The sequence below is a fragment of the Streptopelia decaocto genome (genome assembly GCF_964273445.1).
Source record: "Streptopelia decaocto genome assembly, chromosome: 1".
Taxonomy (NCBI): domain Eukaryota; kingdom Metazoa; phylum Chordata; class Aves; order Columbiformes; family Columbidae; genus Streptopelia; species Streptopelia decaocto.
In genome coordinates, this window is record NC_138663.1 from 72,594,870 (window position 1) to 72,613,412 (window position 18,543).

The window sequence follows — 18,543 nt, forward strand, 5'->3', positions numbered from 1 at the left end:
CTACTGCAGAAGACAACCTGACCGGTAGGGTTAGCTGGAGAGGTTCAGATTAAACACTGATTTGGCACCATTCTTAATATAATTCTTAATTTAATTCTTCCTTGTTTATGTGAGTTTTGTCACTTCCCAACTCCTATCAGGATCAGAAACTCCAGAGCTGAAAAAAAAATCTTTGCTCTTGTGATGTTTCCAGACTCAATTTGCAAACCAGAGAGGTTTGGACCAGAATCTAAACTTTGTGTATTTATCCAAAACCCTCTGAGCTCTTTACTCATTTAAATCTCTTTCATATGTGTGATTTGTGCCGTGTCTTGTTCACTGGGGTTACAAGCCTGACTACCAGGGAAAGATCCTTCAAACACCAAGAAGGGCAGACATCGTTATTTGAATCTAGCTCTCCTCCCAGAAAGACTGTCAGGCAACTCAAATGTATCATAAATGTGAATGCAGCCACACAAGTAGTGTAAGAGCATTTGGAAAATATTGAAGTGAATTAGAAAGCAACTTTCAACCCAGTCCTTTCACCAGAACTTTCTCATTTGCTTTCCACAAAATCTGAGCTCTGATAGGGGTTGCCAGTGACTTATGGGGGTAGTGCCCGGCTGTTTGCCCTACGCCTTGAAGCAAGGACACCTTGCCTCTGCAGCAAAATTAGCAGAGCACAATGCAGGCTCATAGTCATGATCTGCAAACCCAGCCTCTCCGCCGCTCCCACCAAGGAAGGGCTGGTTTGGGCTGGCCTGTAAGATATATCCATGATGCATGGTCCTTCTGCTACCACAGGAGTGGTAATGTCCTAAACAGCCACATCAGGACTCACCATATCGCACCTGTCAAACCCTACCTTGCCAAGAATGCACCAGAGGAACACATTAAAGCCCTCGCACCTAAAGAATGAGCAGTCAGTCACCAGCCATAGTGCTCACGTTATGATTTGCTTGTGAAATTTGACATGTTGAGTTGGTCTTCTAAGGTGTCCTGCCAGGCATCAGAAACCATGCTAGGACTTTATGTGAGCAAAAGATTTGTTAGGCAGCCTTAATGAACAATATGTAAAATTTTCCTCCAGGAGACAATCCAACAATAACTCCCAGCAAATACAACAAGAACCTCTCTGCTATGTCCTTGTGCAGAATTTTACAGGTAAAGGCAACAATCTAGTACACTATTTGACACTTTTTTTTTTGGTCAAGCACAGGAAATTGACTTTTTTCTATGTCTATACACTTTTGAAGAATATCTTGAGGCCACCTTGAAGAGCAGGGTCACTGGACAAGATGAAAGCTTAATAATTTCTGTGCCTGGAAAGTTCTATCTCAGGCACACAGGAACTGTTTCTCCATGGCCTGTAGTCTGAAATGCTTTTCAGAGCCTCCAGCCTGGCTATCACCATTTCTGAGGTTGGGTAGTACTTCCTCCACATTCATTGCTATTACCACAAAAGGGTGAGAAGGTCAAGGTATTTCTAGATATCACCATTTCATAGCTGTTTAACACAATACTCCTCCTGTACTGCTGTTGCAGCGAAAGTTACAACGTGATGGATGGTTATGACATTTAATGATATTACTCTGAATTTAGGTCAGAAATCAGTCAAATAAATTAAATAAATGTTTATTTATGAGGTCCTGTCTAGACCAAGTAGATGCCTAGTATAAAGGATTCAGTTTAATAAATGATACTGCTACTCTTCATAACCTTTATTTTACAAATGCTGTTACTAAGTAGAATTAATACCTTATATAAACTCATTCTAATTCTGTACTTGATAGAATCAAGTTAAATGATACTCAAAAAACCCTAGAAAAATACACTAGAAGAAGTTATATGATGTTCAGTAGAGTATCTTTATCCTAATTAGTGAAACCAACAAAGTCATCTTCTGGCTTTTACTGCAACACATTTTTTTTTTTTCCCCAGTCAGAATATAAAACAGGATAATGGACTGATAGTGGAATATTTTAAGGGTGGGAATCTCCTTTTCTAAAACCACTGTATACTCTCAGCAATTACACTTAGATGACTGCTGCCAGCATAGTTGGAAAGGCTCTCTCTGCAGGGAAATCTAGCTTAACTCTGTGGTGGGCTAAGTGTAGATGCTCTCCTTTCTTTGCATTTTCTGCTCCCAGTTTTGGGGCTTCCCCATCCAGCTTGATAGCTTCTGGAAATCTTGATTTTTGGTGTCTAACTCTCTCAGTCCTTGGTAAGGCTGGATTCCTATCCCGGCCACATAGAAAATACTAGGCGGCAGAACATCTGAAAGATAGACTTTAGAGCCAACATCCCTTTGCAGATCTAGCTCCAGGTGTCTAGCTCTTGTCCTATTAATGTAATAAATCTTTTTTACTGTAAACATTGGCATCTAATCTAAAACCAGTACCTCATACCTACAAAATGTCTTGGGCTAGTTTTGCTTGATACTGCTCAAGTTTTCTACATGTTTCCAAAAGGAGGTTTCTAGATTAATACATATATATATATAAATATAAATTGTGTTTGCTAACATAAAAAGTGAGTGTGAGAAAAAAGACTATACTGACAAATCGAAGAAGCCAGCTTTTAAGATCCTGCTTAAAGTTGCACATGTCTTACTAGTTGTCAAGAAATGTCATCAGCTCCATGAGACATGAAAACATTTAGCATCTCTCTGAAACAGAAGCAAATGCAACCTCAGCAAAACTTCTGGCAAGACATTTAAATTAGTTATTTTTTCAAATTAAAAGTAAAGGTAGGATGGGGATCTAATGCTATGCAGGTATGGCATGTGAGGAGATGTGAATGCAGAATGTTAGGAGTGGACTCTGAATACTGTGTCCCTCTCTGGCAGGCATGGCGATGCTGAGCATTGCTGTGTCCAAATCCCTTTATGGCTTTGGCAGTAATGACCAGTTCCATACTGTGCTAGAACAGTAGGTGGAAGTGCACAAGAGAGAAATCCTAGTCCCAGGACATGCTGTTTCTTTCTTTCCATGCAGCTGCATGGGCATCCTACCTTAAAACAGGGTAGAATTTGTATTTCGGTTGTTCGTTAAGAAGTCTACAGCTAAATTTCTTGGTAGCTCCCCACAAAGAGAATCAAACAAGAGGACAGCTTGCTCTCTTACAGGTCCTTCTGCCCTATGGATGAAGTCCTTAACCTTCTTGTGCCCCTGTGAAAGAGAGGTAATTGTATCTCTTCTGTTGCTCTCTCCAGCTGAAAGATGCGGCTTCTTAAGGCGAGGACTACCTCTTGCACAAACAGATTTGTGTCTGACACCAATTTTAGCTAGGTAGTATACCTGTAATTCAAGAATTATGGCACATTAATAAGCTCTGCACAATGTATTGAGGTAACATTCATGATTTAACTAAACCGCCTCAAGAAATTGTGAAGCAAGTGCTGAAATTTCATTTGTAGCATACACAGACATCTGCACCCACAGCACTCACCCTCAGACACTCTGACATGCCCAGGTATAGGAGCTTGGTGCTTACAAGTACTCATAATTCAGTGAACCCTTTGAAAGGTGTTATTATTTAACATGTTTCTACAGCAAAGCATAGGTGTGCACAGTGAATTACAAAAGAATACAGACATGACCACTGCCCTCAGGGATTTGTTATCTAGGTTAGAAGTGACATAAGATAACACAGGAAAAGATGACTTCATGCAAATGGCAGTGCAGATTTATTTTTAAAGAGTTGTTCTTCAACATAGTTATGTCAGGCAACTGAAATGATTGAAATGAGTTAATTAAAATACTGACCCAGCAGAGAGTCCACTGAGAAGGTCTGATACTGCAAGGCGATGACTTCTTAATATTCATGAGCATGGTAGCAGGGATGACAGAGCATTTATGAAATTGAATCTATAGCAAAGTCCAATATAAACACAGAATCATAGAATAATTTAGGTTGGATATGTACTCTATTGACAGCCAATGAGAACATCCATTCTGAACTGATTCACTGACTAAACACTCAAGCCTATACAATCCACACACATGAAAATGTCAGTAACTAAAATGGTTTCGTAGCAACCTACCCTGTTGTTGTATCCTACTAAAGTGAGCATTAAACTGACCTGAAAATAATTTTTCTTTAAAAATGTGGTAGTACTGTCCTCCATTTCTCTGACAGATTCAGAGTGGAGGTTTCTTTTCTGTTGGGTTTTGGTTTGTTCTGTTTTTTTGATAATGTGGCAAGTATATTTTCTATTTCTTAAATCAGAGCAGACACCACCATTGCTGAGCACCACGCAGGTATCTCAAAAACTTTTAGCAGGCCACATTGTAGTGTAAGAACACTATCAAGAGTAAGCCCAAAAAAAAAGAAAAATATGTGCCCACATAGCTATAGATTCCCTTCCCTATTTCTTAAATGTAATTTTATTTGTCCTTGTGAAATGCCCTTAAAAAAAGACACCACAGTGCATTGGCAAATCCTGCACATAAGAACTGCTATAGTGAATAGATTGAGGTGGTTGAATTAATAGATTAGAATATAATAAAATATATAACAACATCTGATTCCTCGTAGCCCCATTTAATTTAAAGATGTTAGCATACTTAGGACCCAGTTTCTCCAAGGTGCCTTCAGGAGTCCAGGCTTTCTGAGAAAGTGTGCAAAGAATTAATAGCCCAGTAAGCTGCAAGGTGCCTCCACTGAGCTTTCACATATTACAACATATGAAACCGCTAGTCATCACTGAAAAGAAAAAGCAGACAACATTCAGCAGGGAATCATTAAGTCCCACAATAGGATGTCACTAAGTCCAGAAGAGAACGCAGGCAGGAGACAATCTCTCTGCTCCAGCTATTGCTTCCCACATACTACCGTGACAGTATGAGCAGCAGCATTGTGAAAACACAGCCGGCTGTGACACTGCACAGGCTTTTCTCAATGGTACGCAGTGTATCTGGGAACTGCTCCCTTGTGCTTTGTGTGCTGTGTATTTCTCAAGTCATGCTCTTGTGTGTTCTTTAAATGAACGCATAGCACCATGTTCTGACTAAACCTTGACAAAAACAAGCAGTGGTTCTTTTGGATTAAAACTCAATTTCCCCATTTTCTGTTAAGACTGAGATACAGATTGTTTTTTACAACAAACACAGTTTTACAGGGGAGAGCCCCAAGATTCCATATTTCTCTTGGCATGTCTAAACATCCTTTCAAAGATCACAGCTAACTTACAAACCTCACAGGAGCTGTCCCAGAAAACTCCACCAAGGGACATGCTGCCAAAAGACAGTCAAAAACACAACAGAATTACGCTCACTTTGGAACAGAAATGCTGACTATTGTTCATGGTTGCCAGGCGTTAACTGAATATGTTTTGGGGGTAAATGAAGTAAAAAAGCCCTGTAAATTTTTGGAAGCCTAATTACAGAAACCACTGTGGAAAGTACCACCAAGCCTTTAGAAAATAACCATGAAATTGGAAAAATGCTTGAAAAAATGTGAAAGACAGAGGCATAGTAAACGGCTCTTTTTAATAGACATACTTCTAAAAGTATATAAATAGTGCCAGCAAGGACCTGCTAAATGGCAAGTGTGAAATGTGGCTCATACACATCTCATTCTAAAGTAAAATTTGACTAACCCACATAAGCCGCAAAAAATCCATTTAACAGAGTGATTCTAAACTCATGGCCAAAATTCTGGCACCTCCAACCATAAAAACTTAGTGGGAGTCTAGAGATGAAAATTGCTGAATAAGAGAAGAATCTGAAAATAAACCATTATGTCACAGGACTACACATTTTCAGCTTTGAAATCTGCTCTGGTCTGCATTCCAACCAAGTATAGTTGGAAACAGACATCAGGTGCAGCCTAAGAAAAAGCTACTGAAATCACGTGCAACTTCTGCGCTAGCTCTAGGCCAACTAAACAGACCTGTGTGGATGAAATAAAATTAAACAAGAGAATTTTAATTAGACCATAGTAGAAAAATATATTTTAGGGAGGAAATGGGAAAAAAATATTCTAAAGGGAACATTAAGTAATGTGTCCATCAGAAGACTCCACCAGGTTCGACCAGAAAGTCCTGCCAAGGTAACAGGTATTCAATCTGCACCAGGTTCATCATTCAGGAGCACTTCTAAGCACGGGTTCTACAATGGGAACCTCATTACCATGGATGACTATATCTGTTTTTTTGACAACAGGGTACACAGTAATCTTTCACTCAGTGCTTTGTCAGTGAGTGGAAGATGAAGAAAAAAAGGCTGGTCCACTACTCAGTAAAGTGGACCCCTCAGGAGAGTGTAAACCAAGGACAATGTCATCATCATTTACAAATTATGATAAAGCTAATATCATTGACAGAGGAATGCCATCTCAGCATTAGATAGAGAGAAGTATTAATATTTGGACAGGTTGAATCTTTCTAGTTAGCTGTCCCTCATCTCAGAACATTTAATGAAGCCATTTTAGAGCCATTAGTCCTGACAGCCGTTAGCACTGAACACTTGTGGAGAATTCTAATTAAGAAGAATTTGAAAGACAAATCTATTGCTTCTGTTTAAAAGAAAAAAAAAAAAAAAAGAAGAAAGGAATTATAGGACCAATCTGCTTAACTTTAGTAAATGAAAACATATGGGAACAAAAACCCATTTGTAAGCTCATAACTGAAAACAAGGAGATGACAGTCAACAAGGATCAGTCAGGAGCAAATCATGTTAAACCAATCTAATTTCCTTCTTTTGCCACCCAGGGCCTCAGAAGCAGAGAAGCAGCAGTTTGTACCATATATCTTGGACTTCAATGAAGTTTTTGACACTGCTTTATATGACATTCTCATAAGAAAACTAAGGAAATGCCAAGTGGTTACACACTGTCTGGAAATCGTACTTGGAAAGCAGTTATCAAAATGAAAGGATGTACTAACTAGGTTTCCATTGTAATCTGTGCTGGATCTGGTACCTGTCAGTGTTATACTCTTGACTTGACCAAGGGGAATAAGCTTTGCTCTTCGAATTTACAACTGATAACAGGCTGGAAAGGACTGTAGGGTAGTTGGAAGAAGTTTGGGTCAAAATTGAAAATGATCATGGAAAAATGGTCTGGAAAAGAAGCAAAAATAAAAAAATAGAAAAAAAGAAAAGAAAATAGGAAAAGAAAAAAGCAAAGAAAACAAAAAGAAAAAGAAAAAAGAAAAAAGGAAAACAAAAAAGAAAAATAAAAAAGAAAAAAGAAAAAGAAAAAAGAAAAAAGAAAAGAAAAAAGAAAAAAGAAAAAGGAAAAAATAAAAAAGGAGAAAGAAAAAACAGGAAGAAAGAAGAAAAAGACAAAATTAAAATGTAAAGAGAAAAAGGAAAAAAGAAAAAAGGAGAAAGAAGAGAAAAAGAAAAAAGGAAAAAGTAGAAGAAAAAAGAAAAATAGGAAAAAGTAAAAAGTCAAAAAAAGAAAAAGAAGAAAGAAAGAAGAAAAAAGGAAAAGGAAGAGAAAAGAGGAAAGAAAAAGAGAAAAGAAAAAAAGAAAAAAGAAAAAGTAAAGAGGAGGCAAATTAGAACAACAAATATATAGGGATCTATATGTGGGAATAATCAGCTGCACAATGCAAGATGGGGAACATCTGGTGTGATAGCAGCTGCACAGAAGATAACTGCAAACTGAGCAAGAGTAAAAAATGTCCTGCTGCTGTGAAAACACCATGCTGGCTTGAGTAAACAGGAGTGAAACATTGCAGACATATGAAGAGCTCCTTCTGCTTTAGCCCCAAGCAGACAAGGCCTCAGCCAGAGCTCCCTGTCACATCTCCAGCACCACAAGGCACAGACCAACCTGTTGGGAGAGCCCAGCGAGAGCAGGGGGAAAGATCCTGAAACCGCTCTGTAAGGACTAATGGTGTAACACATCTAGAAATGGGTAGAAGTCTTTAAATATTTAAGGGCTGCTGCTAGAAGAAGGGAGAAATTAGTTCTTGGCATCTGTAGAGAAAGCAGCAGTGGGTTTGTGTTCAGAAAGACAATTTCAGGTTAATATTAGTAAAATGTGGACCAATAGGGGTCCCGAGGCACTGGAATAGGTTGTAGAATCCTCACCACTTAAGATCTTTAAGAGTAGGGTAAATAAAAAGCTATTGTGAAGGACACCTGTGTTATTAGTCTACGCTAGGTTTGGGGGATGGATTAGAGACACTCCTGAGGGTCCTGCCAGCCCTGCTTTTCTACAGTGTTTTTTTCTGCTTGTACAAAGTCATTTCAGTGGTCTATAGTTCCGACATGTAGCATCAGGTGTAGCAAATTAGAGCGACAGAGAAATTAAACCAATCCCTGCTTTTAGATTATAATCGAAGAAGCCCAAAATTAATTAAACTGAAAATGCAAATATAGAAGGGATCTGCTCTAGACAGTGAGAAAACTCTCGCTGACTTGTGTTGCCCTTGGATAGAACCCAAAGAGAAGAGCCTGTACTATTTTCCTCGAGAATTGCTAATGAGTGTGTTGAATAAAATACAAAACTACAAAGGAACTAAACTTGTCTGTGAAAGTCTTCATCCAGCCCTACTTAGTTGTCTGAGTTTTAGTTTACTCATCTAGAGGTATCTATTGTGTTTTGCCCATAAAAAAAATGACTCAATGTGAATGTGTCCTCAGCTTTCACTCGCAAAAGAAGACTTGTTGAAAAGGATAGGGTTGGCAAAAAAATCAAACTTCTGTGGTGGTTCATTTCTTCTTACCACTGGCCTATATTGTATTGTGTCATATAATCAATCTGGTGTCTTGTGTAAGTACATGAGGAATTTGTTTTGTTTAACAGCAGCGTGCAGTATTTTTTTTTATCATTGTTGACCCAAGATTTAGCAAATTGCTGGCTAAACAACATACATTCTACAGTTTAATATTTCAAGTTAAATTACAGTTGTAATAGCTGACATTCAGTGGCAGTTTTATTCAAGTAGCTGCTGACATAAGCTATTTCAGAATGATGTGTGGAACAACAATATTCTCATCTAGTTACTCAAAAAAAATTGAAGCCATGCTAATAACTATGAAACACTTAAACCTTTAACCCTGCACTCACAGTTAAATGATCAAAATCTGTATTTAGCATATATGATTCTCAGCTGATAGTGGTTACATGCTGAAAATATGCTGCTGTATATATGTGTGCTGGAGTGTAGTAAAGGATAGCAATTATGTAACTTGTAATAAGTTCCACATCAGACCATGCTAAGTTTAGTGCTCTGCTGGCAGTCTAAAACTTAGAGATGACATCTAAATTAGAGGTAAAGTGTAGGCTGCCCCATGACTCCAACAACGGATTAATAAGCTCCTCTCACCCTATCTGCCAGAAATCTCTCATTTTAGGAAGCAATGATCAAATATCTGTCTGTCTGAGCAGCAACTGCCTGCATTACTGGGTATTAGAGGACCTTAAAAACACAGCCCTCAGAATGCAAATGAACTCAAGCAAATGGCAGCAACTCAGACCAGCAGATGACAGGCAAGACTTCACACATGGCTCAGAAGATTGCAAGAAGTGACTTTCAACACCTTCACCACAGACAAAAGGCTTCATTTCAATGAGTACCGGTGATGACCCACTATCGGAATTCTTAGATCACACAGTTATTAGATCAGAAAGAGTAACATTCACGTTATTCATGAAAACAGAAATTCTGTATTTTGGAATTAAATCAGATCTGTTTTTGAAATCGGAGCAGGCATGTCTAAGAGGGAAATGGATGAATTAAAGGGTCACACGAAAACATGTATTTTCCACCAAAATAAAATCTCCACAGATTTCTGGTCTATGTGATAGAAAACATTAAAAAGTCAAAAAAGATTTTTTCTCCTGAGACCTGGATAGTGAGCATATAAAGTGCCACGTGGCTAGGATATTCCCTGGAAAAAAAAAAAAAAAACAAACGACAAACTAGCTTCAAAGTTGGGTCAAATCCCAAATCTTCTCATATTTATAAACTTTCTCCATGAGTATTCCTGGAAAATCTTGTCTCTGTTCCGTTGCAGAACAAAAATGTTTTTAAAATCTTAGAAAATTCCATTAAATGAGATTTTTGTTCTCCATACAGATATCACAGAAATAATTACTTAAATACTTTTATCTGTCTAACAAAGACTTGCTTAGAACTGTTTCCAAGAGATGACATGCTAATGGAAAGCTTTGTGTTTGGCAGACACATTATTTGGGCACAGGAGTTCCCCTTCCTCCTCCATCAGCATTTTCTGATAGACTCTACTGATCCTAGGACTTTAGAGAACTGCTGAGGTAACACTGAAGTTCAAGAGGAGTTTTGGAACATCCTCTAGTTAAAAAAAAAACTAAACCCCAAAAAACTTAAGTCTTAGCAGGACAACTTAACTTGCAAAAGGAATCTGATTTTCAAGCCAGATCTTATTTCGGAACCCTTCTTATGTTAGAGCTGCATTGAAACAGAAGAGTAATATCTTCAGAGAATCAATTCCATTGGTATTGACTCTAGAGTATCTTCAATTCTAAAGAAGCTTCCATTTTGTATTATCCCATGACCTGAGGTAATTCCATGACTGCTATAACTTTCAAGTGGGTGCAGGAAAGATGTTTTCATCTATTTTTGAAGGTAATCAGGAGTGTAACAGGAACAAGGGGCGGCAGAAGGCAGATAAATACAGGATATTCTTTAGTTTTACAGAACTGCTCAAAGGAAGTGCCATGTGAAAACTCACGGACAGGTCATGGACACAGTGGCCATAGTAAAATGGCTTAACTTGTCTGAATACTTGTGGAATACATTGAGCTTAAACATACAATGTAAGCAACCTCTGTCTGGTTAATCTCTGAGTAAATCTACTGAACTGTAGCTCGCAGCTGCTATGTTGCCCAGCAGGAATATATTTCTGCTTGTTTATAAGCATTTCTACATGTCTTTCAAAGGTGTTTGAACTCAAAAAATTTCCTGGGTCTCATTTTGCCCCCTCATTTGTTCTTATCCTGAAGAGGAAGGAAAAATGTATCTATATATGTAGTTTCTATTATATATCATATCTCTACTCTTCCAATTTATAGAATAAACAAAGATTTTTTTTTTTTTGGAGGGAGGTGAAGAAAGAAATCCTGCAAGCCAACAGGATACATTTTAAAACATAGGTCTTGGCTTTGACTTCAGCTAGCAGGTGAAGAAGAGAGGAGTGAATATCAATACACATTTTTAGAGAACACACTAGGAACTACAACAGAGGTTCCCAAACTTTTTTGGATTGCTATCAACCCTCACAATTTCTTGTGGACCACCAGGCATCATTATCCTCAAACTTTTAATTGAAAACACTATTTTAAACAGTGTTTAATATGGCTCTGCGGATTAGCTGTGAACCCTTTACCATGGCCTCCTGGACCACCAGTGTTCTGTTGACCACGGTTTAGGAACCACTGAACCAGACTACACACATCGTAGGCTCCAACAAAACACTTGTGTGTCTGAAAGCAAAGTCAGTTGTTCTATTGCGCAATGTACTGAAATAACACGCATGTCAGTTTAACCTTCTTGGTACCTGAAGAACATAACACCCCTTTATTTTTCTCTTACCTTAAGTTTCTTTTTTATTGCTTTGGAGAAACAAGTAAATGGTACCAAAAAACGGTTTATGATTGTTTCTTGTAGGTTCTTTCTCATATCCAGCAGTGGTGTAACCTTTCAGGAAGCTATCTATGAAAATAAGAAACATAAAATATAAAAACCTCCACACTGTGCAGTGATCATTCCAGAACAGCTATGATATCTGTGAATCTGAAATGAAAAATTTAAAGTAGTTTCCAAGCTTCTTTTTTTTTTTTTTTCCTTTTTCTTTTCTCCTTCCCAAATCAATTAACAATATTAAAGCCCTGTGTATGGTTATTAAAGCATTTCAGCAACTTTCTGTAAATTCTTTACAGGTGTTCTTTGGCTGTGGTATTACGAGATTGTCTGCTTATCACCAAATAAACACACTGAGGAAAACAATGATAGCACTGAGAAGGGAACTTGCAGGGAAACATTATAAATACGAACAGCAAAACACCAAGGGCCATGATCCAGCCCTACATTAAGTCAGTGACAGAGTGTGGTCTCACATGAGAACAGGAATGGGATGTAGCATCTCTTTCAATTGTTCTGCCTCTGTATCTCCTTGGTTATGTGCATCCCACAGGCAACTCTGCCAACCAGGGTCTAGTAAAGAAAGGGGGTTAAATTGCCTCTCTTCATATACTCAGTGTCAACAGGTATAACATGGCATTGGCATGAGGAACCTTGGAAACTACTGGCACCATAGTAATAAAATTTTAAGAACTTTTTCCTAAAAAAGACTTTTTTTCTAAACGGGACTGCTTCCATGACAGTATCTCACTAGTTTTGGAGAGGAAATAATGCTGCCACAGCACTTCCATACTGCCTGTATGCTCAATAGCCAAGGTAGAGCAGAGGTTTGAGTCAGAGTGGGAATGCAAAAGGGTCATTATAGCAAAACTAGTCTGCAAGAGAAGTCAGCAAGGGAGAGGGGTAGCCTCTACTTTATCTTGAAAAAAACCAAAATCTACCTGACTGATGTCTACAGACCTCCCTTGCAATACTTTACACTTAGCATCGCTAATGGATACTACTGGAGCATTTATAAAGGTGGATTAATAATCTCCTACATTTGTGTCCTAGGCTTCTTGTGCATCTGAAAGGGTCTGGTATTTCATATATTGTCTGAACACTTTTCTTTTCCCATGCACTGCCAATGATTAAAGGTAACTATTGTTTTCTGGTGAGCATTGCTACCAGTGACTCATGTATCATTCATCTGAGACAGATAAAGTTCATCTTACAAAGAAAACAGTGTAAAATAAAACTACGTTATGTTGCCTCAGCACTGCCCTGACTTACTGCCAAATTCTCTGGTGAAGGGGGTTAGATGGCACTGTCACATGGCTGGTGCTGACCTGGGGTAATATGCCTTAGTTGAGCCAAGGATTTTGACTACATATGTAATTCTGTAAGAACGAGAAATACACACCAGAAGTAATGCCCTCCTCACATCCCTGCCTGACACCTTTGCTGTAGATAATGTGTGTACTTTCTTTAGTAAGTAAGTGCTGCCTTTCTGCAAACCCATCAGCTTTTGGCTTCTCTCCACAGGAAGCAGGGAAGCTGCGTTCACCTATGCCATTACTGCTGCCGGGGTTGCACATGCTGTCACGGCCGCCTGCAGCCAGGGCAACCTCAGCAATTGTGGCTGTGACCGAGAGAAACAGGGCTACTACAACCAGGAGGAGGGCTGGAAGTGGGGAGGCTGCTCTGCGGATATCAGATACGGCATTGAGTTCTCCCGGAGGTTTGTTGATGCCCGAGAAATCAAAAAGAATGCACGGAGGCTGATGAACTTGCACAACAATGAGGCTGGAAGAAAGGTACTCCAGAAAGGACGAGGGATGGGGAAACGTGTGTGCTGGAGGACGGGGGGAGGCTGGTGTGGTGGCAGGAGGCATTCCCTGAGAACTTACCCTTCTCTCTGCTGCTATCCCACATCCACATCAAGTTATCTGATGGCATCTGACGTTTAACGTTTTGTTACTCTTTCTTTTTATTCAGAGCTGGCCATGTATTATAGATGTTCTTCTAAATGTTTCTGCTTTTTAAGCCTTCTTTCCAGTCCCACTGATAACAGAGAGGACTTTGCTGGAGCTGTTTGGCGTAAAGATAAATCTTTGCTTTTCATCTCCTGTGCAAAAATCTAGCAAGAGATGTTGGGGCTTGTGATGGGACAGAACTGAGTGTCTGCATTGCTGAATTCCCACAGCACTTGCAGTTATTCATTCCAACCCAAACCAAAACACTACTTTGACCACAGCTCTAATGAAATAAACACTTCATAACAAATGCACAATTGTCTGTTTGGCACTGGCAGGCTACAAACAGCTATATGAAAAGTGTCACTTCAAAAGAAGAAACAGTTTCATGCCTACAACTCTGACTGAGTTGCTTGCGCTGGAAACAATTAACATCAGAGAGCTACCTTATTTATGTCCATTAAATAATAATCCCTATAGCTCTCAAAGCTTGCTCTTTAAAAAGTGAAATAAATATTTCTGCATAATATGTACCTCTCTCAGGAGATTTGACTATACCCTTTGAAGTGTTTTCACCCAGGTAAAAAAATGTTGCTTCTACCCTCCAGTGTTTGTAGGAGACTCCAATATACCACTTCTCCACACCTAGCCCCCAAAGTTAGACTGACAATTTCTCTAAAACAGTGTGTGCTTTCAGTCCTACACCAAGCACTAGCTGCTGAGATGGGCAGAGATGGCTGAATCAGTGGTGACATAAGCACTGCAATTATCTCACTACCTGTGTTTTGGAGAATGCTTATTAATACCCAGTGCGTGCAACAAAAACCTCCTGGGGATTGCTGTTGGCTGTGCACTGAAACTGGAGGTGGTACATGGACAGTTACCCATTGGGATGGAAAGATCATCTAAATTCAACGTGGTAAGAGACCAGTTATGGGTCATAACCTCAAGTGTAGAGACAGGATTGATACTCAGTTGCTGCTTGATACTGAGGTTTCCAGATGTGAAGGAGAGAGCTGACTGAAGAGCCAGACAGAAAAAACATCCTTGAGATGGGAACAAACTTTTTCCCCCAAACTTGCTGCCACAGCTGTGTGAGAACCTCATACTGCTGTATGAGCTGCTCTTGGAAGACCAGCAGCTTGAAAGACCAGCTCCAGGTCTGGTCACTCCTCTTAGCCTGGGCGTTTCACCTCAGCTTCATGCATTGCATTTGGATGCAAAAGAAGAGGGAAACCACTTGTTAAACTTGCAAGGGAGCGTTTATTACTGCTAGATACATTATCATCCCTGCCTAAACTGGCCATCCTCTGTGGTGGGCACAGTGCCACTCCCACAGAGATGCTGATGCATGTCCTGTTTTGAACATGTTACAGTCTACATGTGAAAGAAAGACGAAAGAGCGAAAGTGGATGCATAAATGGAGAACAGTGAAGTCCCTTGCCCAAGGACAGAAGGCAGCTTAATATCTGAGCCAGGCACTGATCCCAGGTGTCCCAGTTCTAAATATAGTCCAGTAACCACTAGACCACATTGCTGATTCTTATTAAGCAAATTACATTTTTACTTTTCATCAGAATTTCATAAGTAGGGGGACATAAGCAAACCAAAGAAGCCTGGGTTTTTACAAATATTTCTGGTAGCAGCATCCATGCAAATGTGTTTCTTTCAACATTTCTAAAGCCTTCATTTTCTGCAAATGTTCTTGCAAAAAAACCCGAACACTAACACTCACTTCAGTGTTTTTGAGATAGGAGTAAAAAGGCTTGTAAATACTGACAACTTAGTTTTTTTTGTTGGTTTTGTTTTTGGTTTTCCCCCAAATATACTTTTTCATAAACAGGATTTTGGAATTCCCACACTTTTTTGTTGCTGGCAGTTTTAAGTTGCTATTTATACCCATACATTTGCATTGTAATAATTAGTGCATAATAATGTTTTCAGAAGCTAGAGATGACTGAAAGGATTTGGTGCAACTTTTTGGTTTTGTTTTTAAGTACAATACAATAAATCCCTAGGAATGTGCTAATATAAAAGATGGTTTGGGGGTCATGTTTAGATGTAATGTTGCTGACATACATTCCCATGAAATAAATACGCAAAGTTGTACAGTATATAATCCTTAGTGATTTTGGTTCATCTGAGATCATCGGTTATTTGTATAAATTAGACATTCTCAATTTGAGACTGACTGAAACTTAAGGTTAGAACAAAACTCTGGAAACTAGGATAGATATGTTTTCTTTGTTTCTTGGTTGGATCTTTAGAAAAGCAACCACAGAGTTTTGTGCAATCCAATGTAAAATCACAAGTGCCTTCTGAGAATACAGGTAAACTTGAAATATGACCTATATTCACCTGAAATTTGACAGGTTTGGGGGTCCTGGTTAAACCTGGATTGTATTGTGAGCCTGAAACAAAATCTGAAACCAGGAGATTTTTCTTATGTGTGAATCTCATTCTGACATACTGCATGCAGTCCTTATTCAAGCTCAAGTCAGAAATAACTGCATTCGTGTCTAGACACTTGCTGAAGCACAACACTGAAGCTCCATCTCCCTTCTTTTCCCTTCCAAAAATCTCACAATGCAACCGGGAAAAGCTTGTACCTCTCTGAGTAACACTCTGTCAGTACCATCCTGTTGATCTGCATGCAACTTGTCTTAAAATTTGGAACCAGTTTGGAGCCAAACTTCTGGTTCATGACTGCTATTATTAAGGACTAAAGTAAGGATATTTCTCCTTTGTGATGAATAGGAATAAAAGGTAAGAAGGAGACCACAGGCAAGTCAGATGATTTTTTTACTTCTTTGTTTCTTCAGAAGTTCTCAAGTAATTATTTCAAGCCTAGGGAGGGAATGCAGAGATGGTAAAGTAAATATATACTTTTGTAGCTTCCTACAGAGATTTCACAGCACTTTCGCTACTTAAAAACCCCTACATTTACATCCGTAATGGTAAAGCTCGCAGTGATACCAAATTGGCTTTTTGAGTTACGTAAGAACAATATTTATTCAATAAATCTGCTATCTTCATTTTAGTCTTCTCTTTAAATCCCAGAGCCTCCTAAAACAGAAACGTGAGGAAAACAGGAAGCAAAGAGCTTCCAGGCCCACCTACAGTTATCTCCAACTTGCTCTGATATCAGTGATGGCCCCTGATGACCTCATTAGACCTCCACCAGGTGGCCAGAAGATCATTGCTAGGATCATTATCTGGGACTCTGACCAGCAGTTTTGCCCCAGAACAATTACTCGGATGCTCTCTTACACTATCGCATGGACTTTTTCATGTGCCGGGGCAGGAATCTTGCCCATCCTCAATCTCTACCAGCACTTGACCCAGACATGCCTGGGAGTCAGAGGCATTTGTAACTATAGCAGCGACTATAATGTTTTGCTCTTGTAGGGATGTTCTCAAAAGCTGGCCTGCCAGTATTTCACTGTTGTTAAAAATAGAGTCCTAAGGAATTTATCTTTGAGGAAAAAACAGTGAGCTGTATAAATAATTGCAGAAACCTAGCAAACAGATGGGGGGCGGAAAAGTTCCGGAGGCTCCTTAACTTGAGTCTGAGGTGCTCAGCACAACGCTCTGATAAAGCATCTTTTTGTAAAAAAAAATAAACATTATATTTAGGATTTTCAGGGAATTTCTGTTGACTGTGGAAAGAATGAAGCCCTTAACTGCCCCACATTGCATCCCCTAATGGCTCTGAACTGCATTTCTGAGAATTGTTTCATCTAATGGCAAGTCTGTGAAGTTTCTAATGAATTTGTAATGAATAGCACCAGTTACAAAATATTAAACTTGCCATTGGTGCCATTTGGAAGACATAAATGCTTAGTGATTCCTGGCAACATGAGACGCCACTGATGGAAGATTTATGCTTTGTGACAAAACAGCCCTGTGCTGTGTAAAAGAGCAAAGTAGTTAACTCCACCATCATTTTTTAAATGGCCGCTAGGGTTCAGGACAGAAAGTACAAATGTGGTAAATGAAAACAAGCCCCAAAAATAAGACTAATGTAAGTCTAATGCAAATGTTACTGAAAGAATGGCTTGTTGCAAGTCTGAATCATTACAGAGAGATCTGTGGGCAAAACTTTGATAGAATACTGAAAAATTAAATACCAACAAAACCAAGTTAGTTTTGATGCTGTTTTATGAGACAGCTTTCTACCGTGTATTTTTAGAAACAAGTATCTTTATTCTGGGATAAGTGGACTTAGAAAGAGTAACAACTGGGAATGCACACCATTAATCTTTACTTTTTGCTGAAAGCTTCAAAACAATGACTGGCTCTCATGGGGAATCTCAATTATAAAAATGGAGTTTTCTGTTTGTTTGTTTTGAAGGCAGGAGGAGGAAAAGAACAAGCTGACAAATTGGTAGCAGATCACGGCTTTTACCAAAAAGAATAAAAGCAATGCTTCTAACAGTTTATCAATTAGAGTCTTATGACAGACAATGACTGTGGTTATGACGAGAAAAAGCTGGCCTATTTCTTTCCCTTCCAGAGATACGCCCACCACACTGACTGTCAGCAAGCCAGCCTGGTACCCTCCCTATATTTATTCCTTTGTAATGTCAATAGGTTTTCCTTGTTTTTTTGGGGATGCTTGGAAGATAACAACGTCATATCTTACATTTAAAACAATAAGAGTATGGGGACAAAAGAAAAAGTAAGACTGTCTTCAGAAGAGATTATTCAATTACTTGGGACAATATTTCCTTCTAAGCCATGGCTCATTCTCACAGTTCCTGGCACCACAGGACTGTGCTAGTGGGAAAGGTTTCTTTGCCGACGTGCTTTGTCAGTAGAACAGTTAATGAGGTGATTTGTTGGTCACCATTCATTATATATATACATAAACACACGTTATATACACACACATATATAATATATATAGATACATACACACATATATATGTATGTAGAGAGTGTGTGTGTACATTATTATGGATATTTAGACATATATGTTGTCTCTGCATGAAATATGTAAGAAAGTGTTAGCTTACTTCACCTCAC

At 38.9% G+C, this 18,543-nt stretch overlaps 1 protein-coding gene across 3 annotated transcripts in view; it reads left to right on the forward strand.

Moving 5' to 3' along the window:
• Window positions 1-18,543, forward strand: part of WNT7B (Wnt family member 7B) — a 97,214-nt gene that overhangs the window by 69,279 nt on the left and 9,392 nt on the right. For all 3 annotated transcript variants that reach the window (XM_082043536.1, XM_082043535.1, XM_082043537.1), the window contains exon 3: window positions 13,085-13,356. In XM_082043536.1, the coding sequence (XP_081899662.1) occupies window positions 13,085-13,356 (272 nt within the window). The remainder of the gene's footprint in view (window positions 1-13,084; window positions 13,357-18,543) is intronic.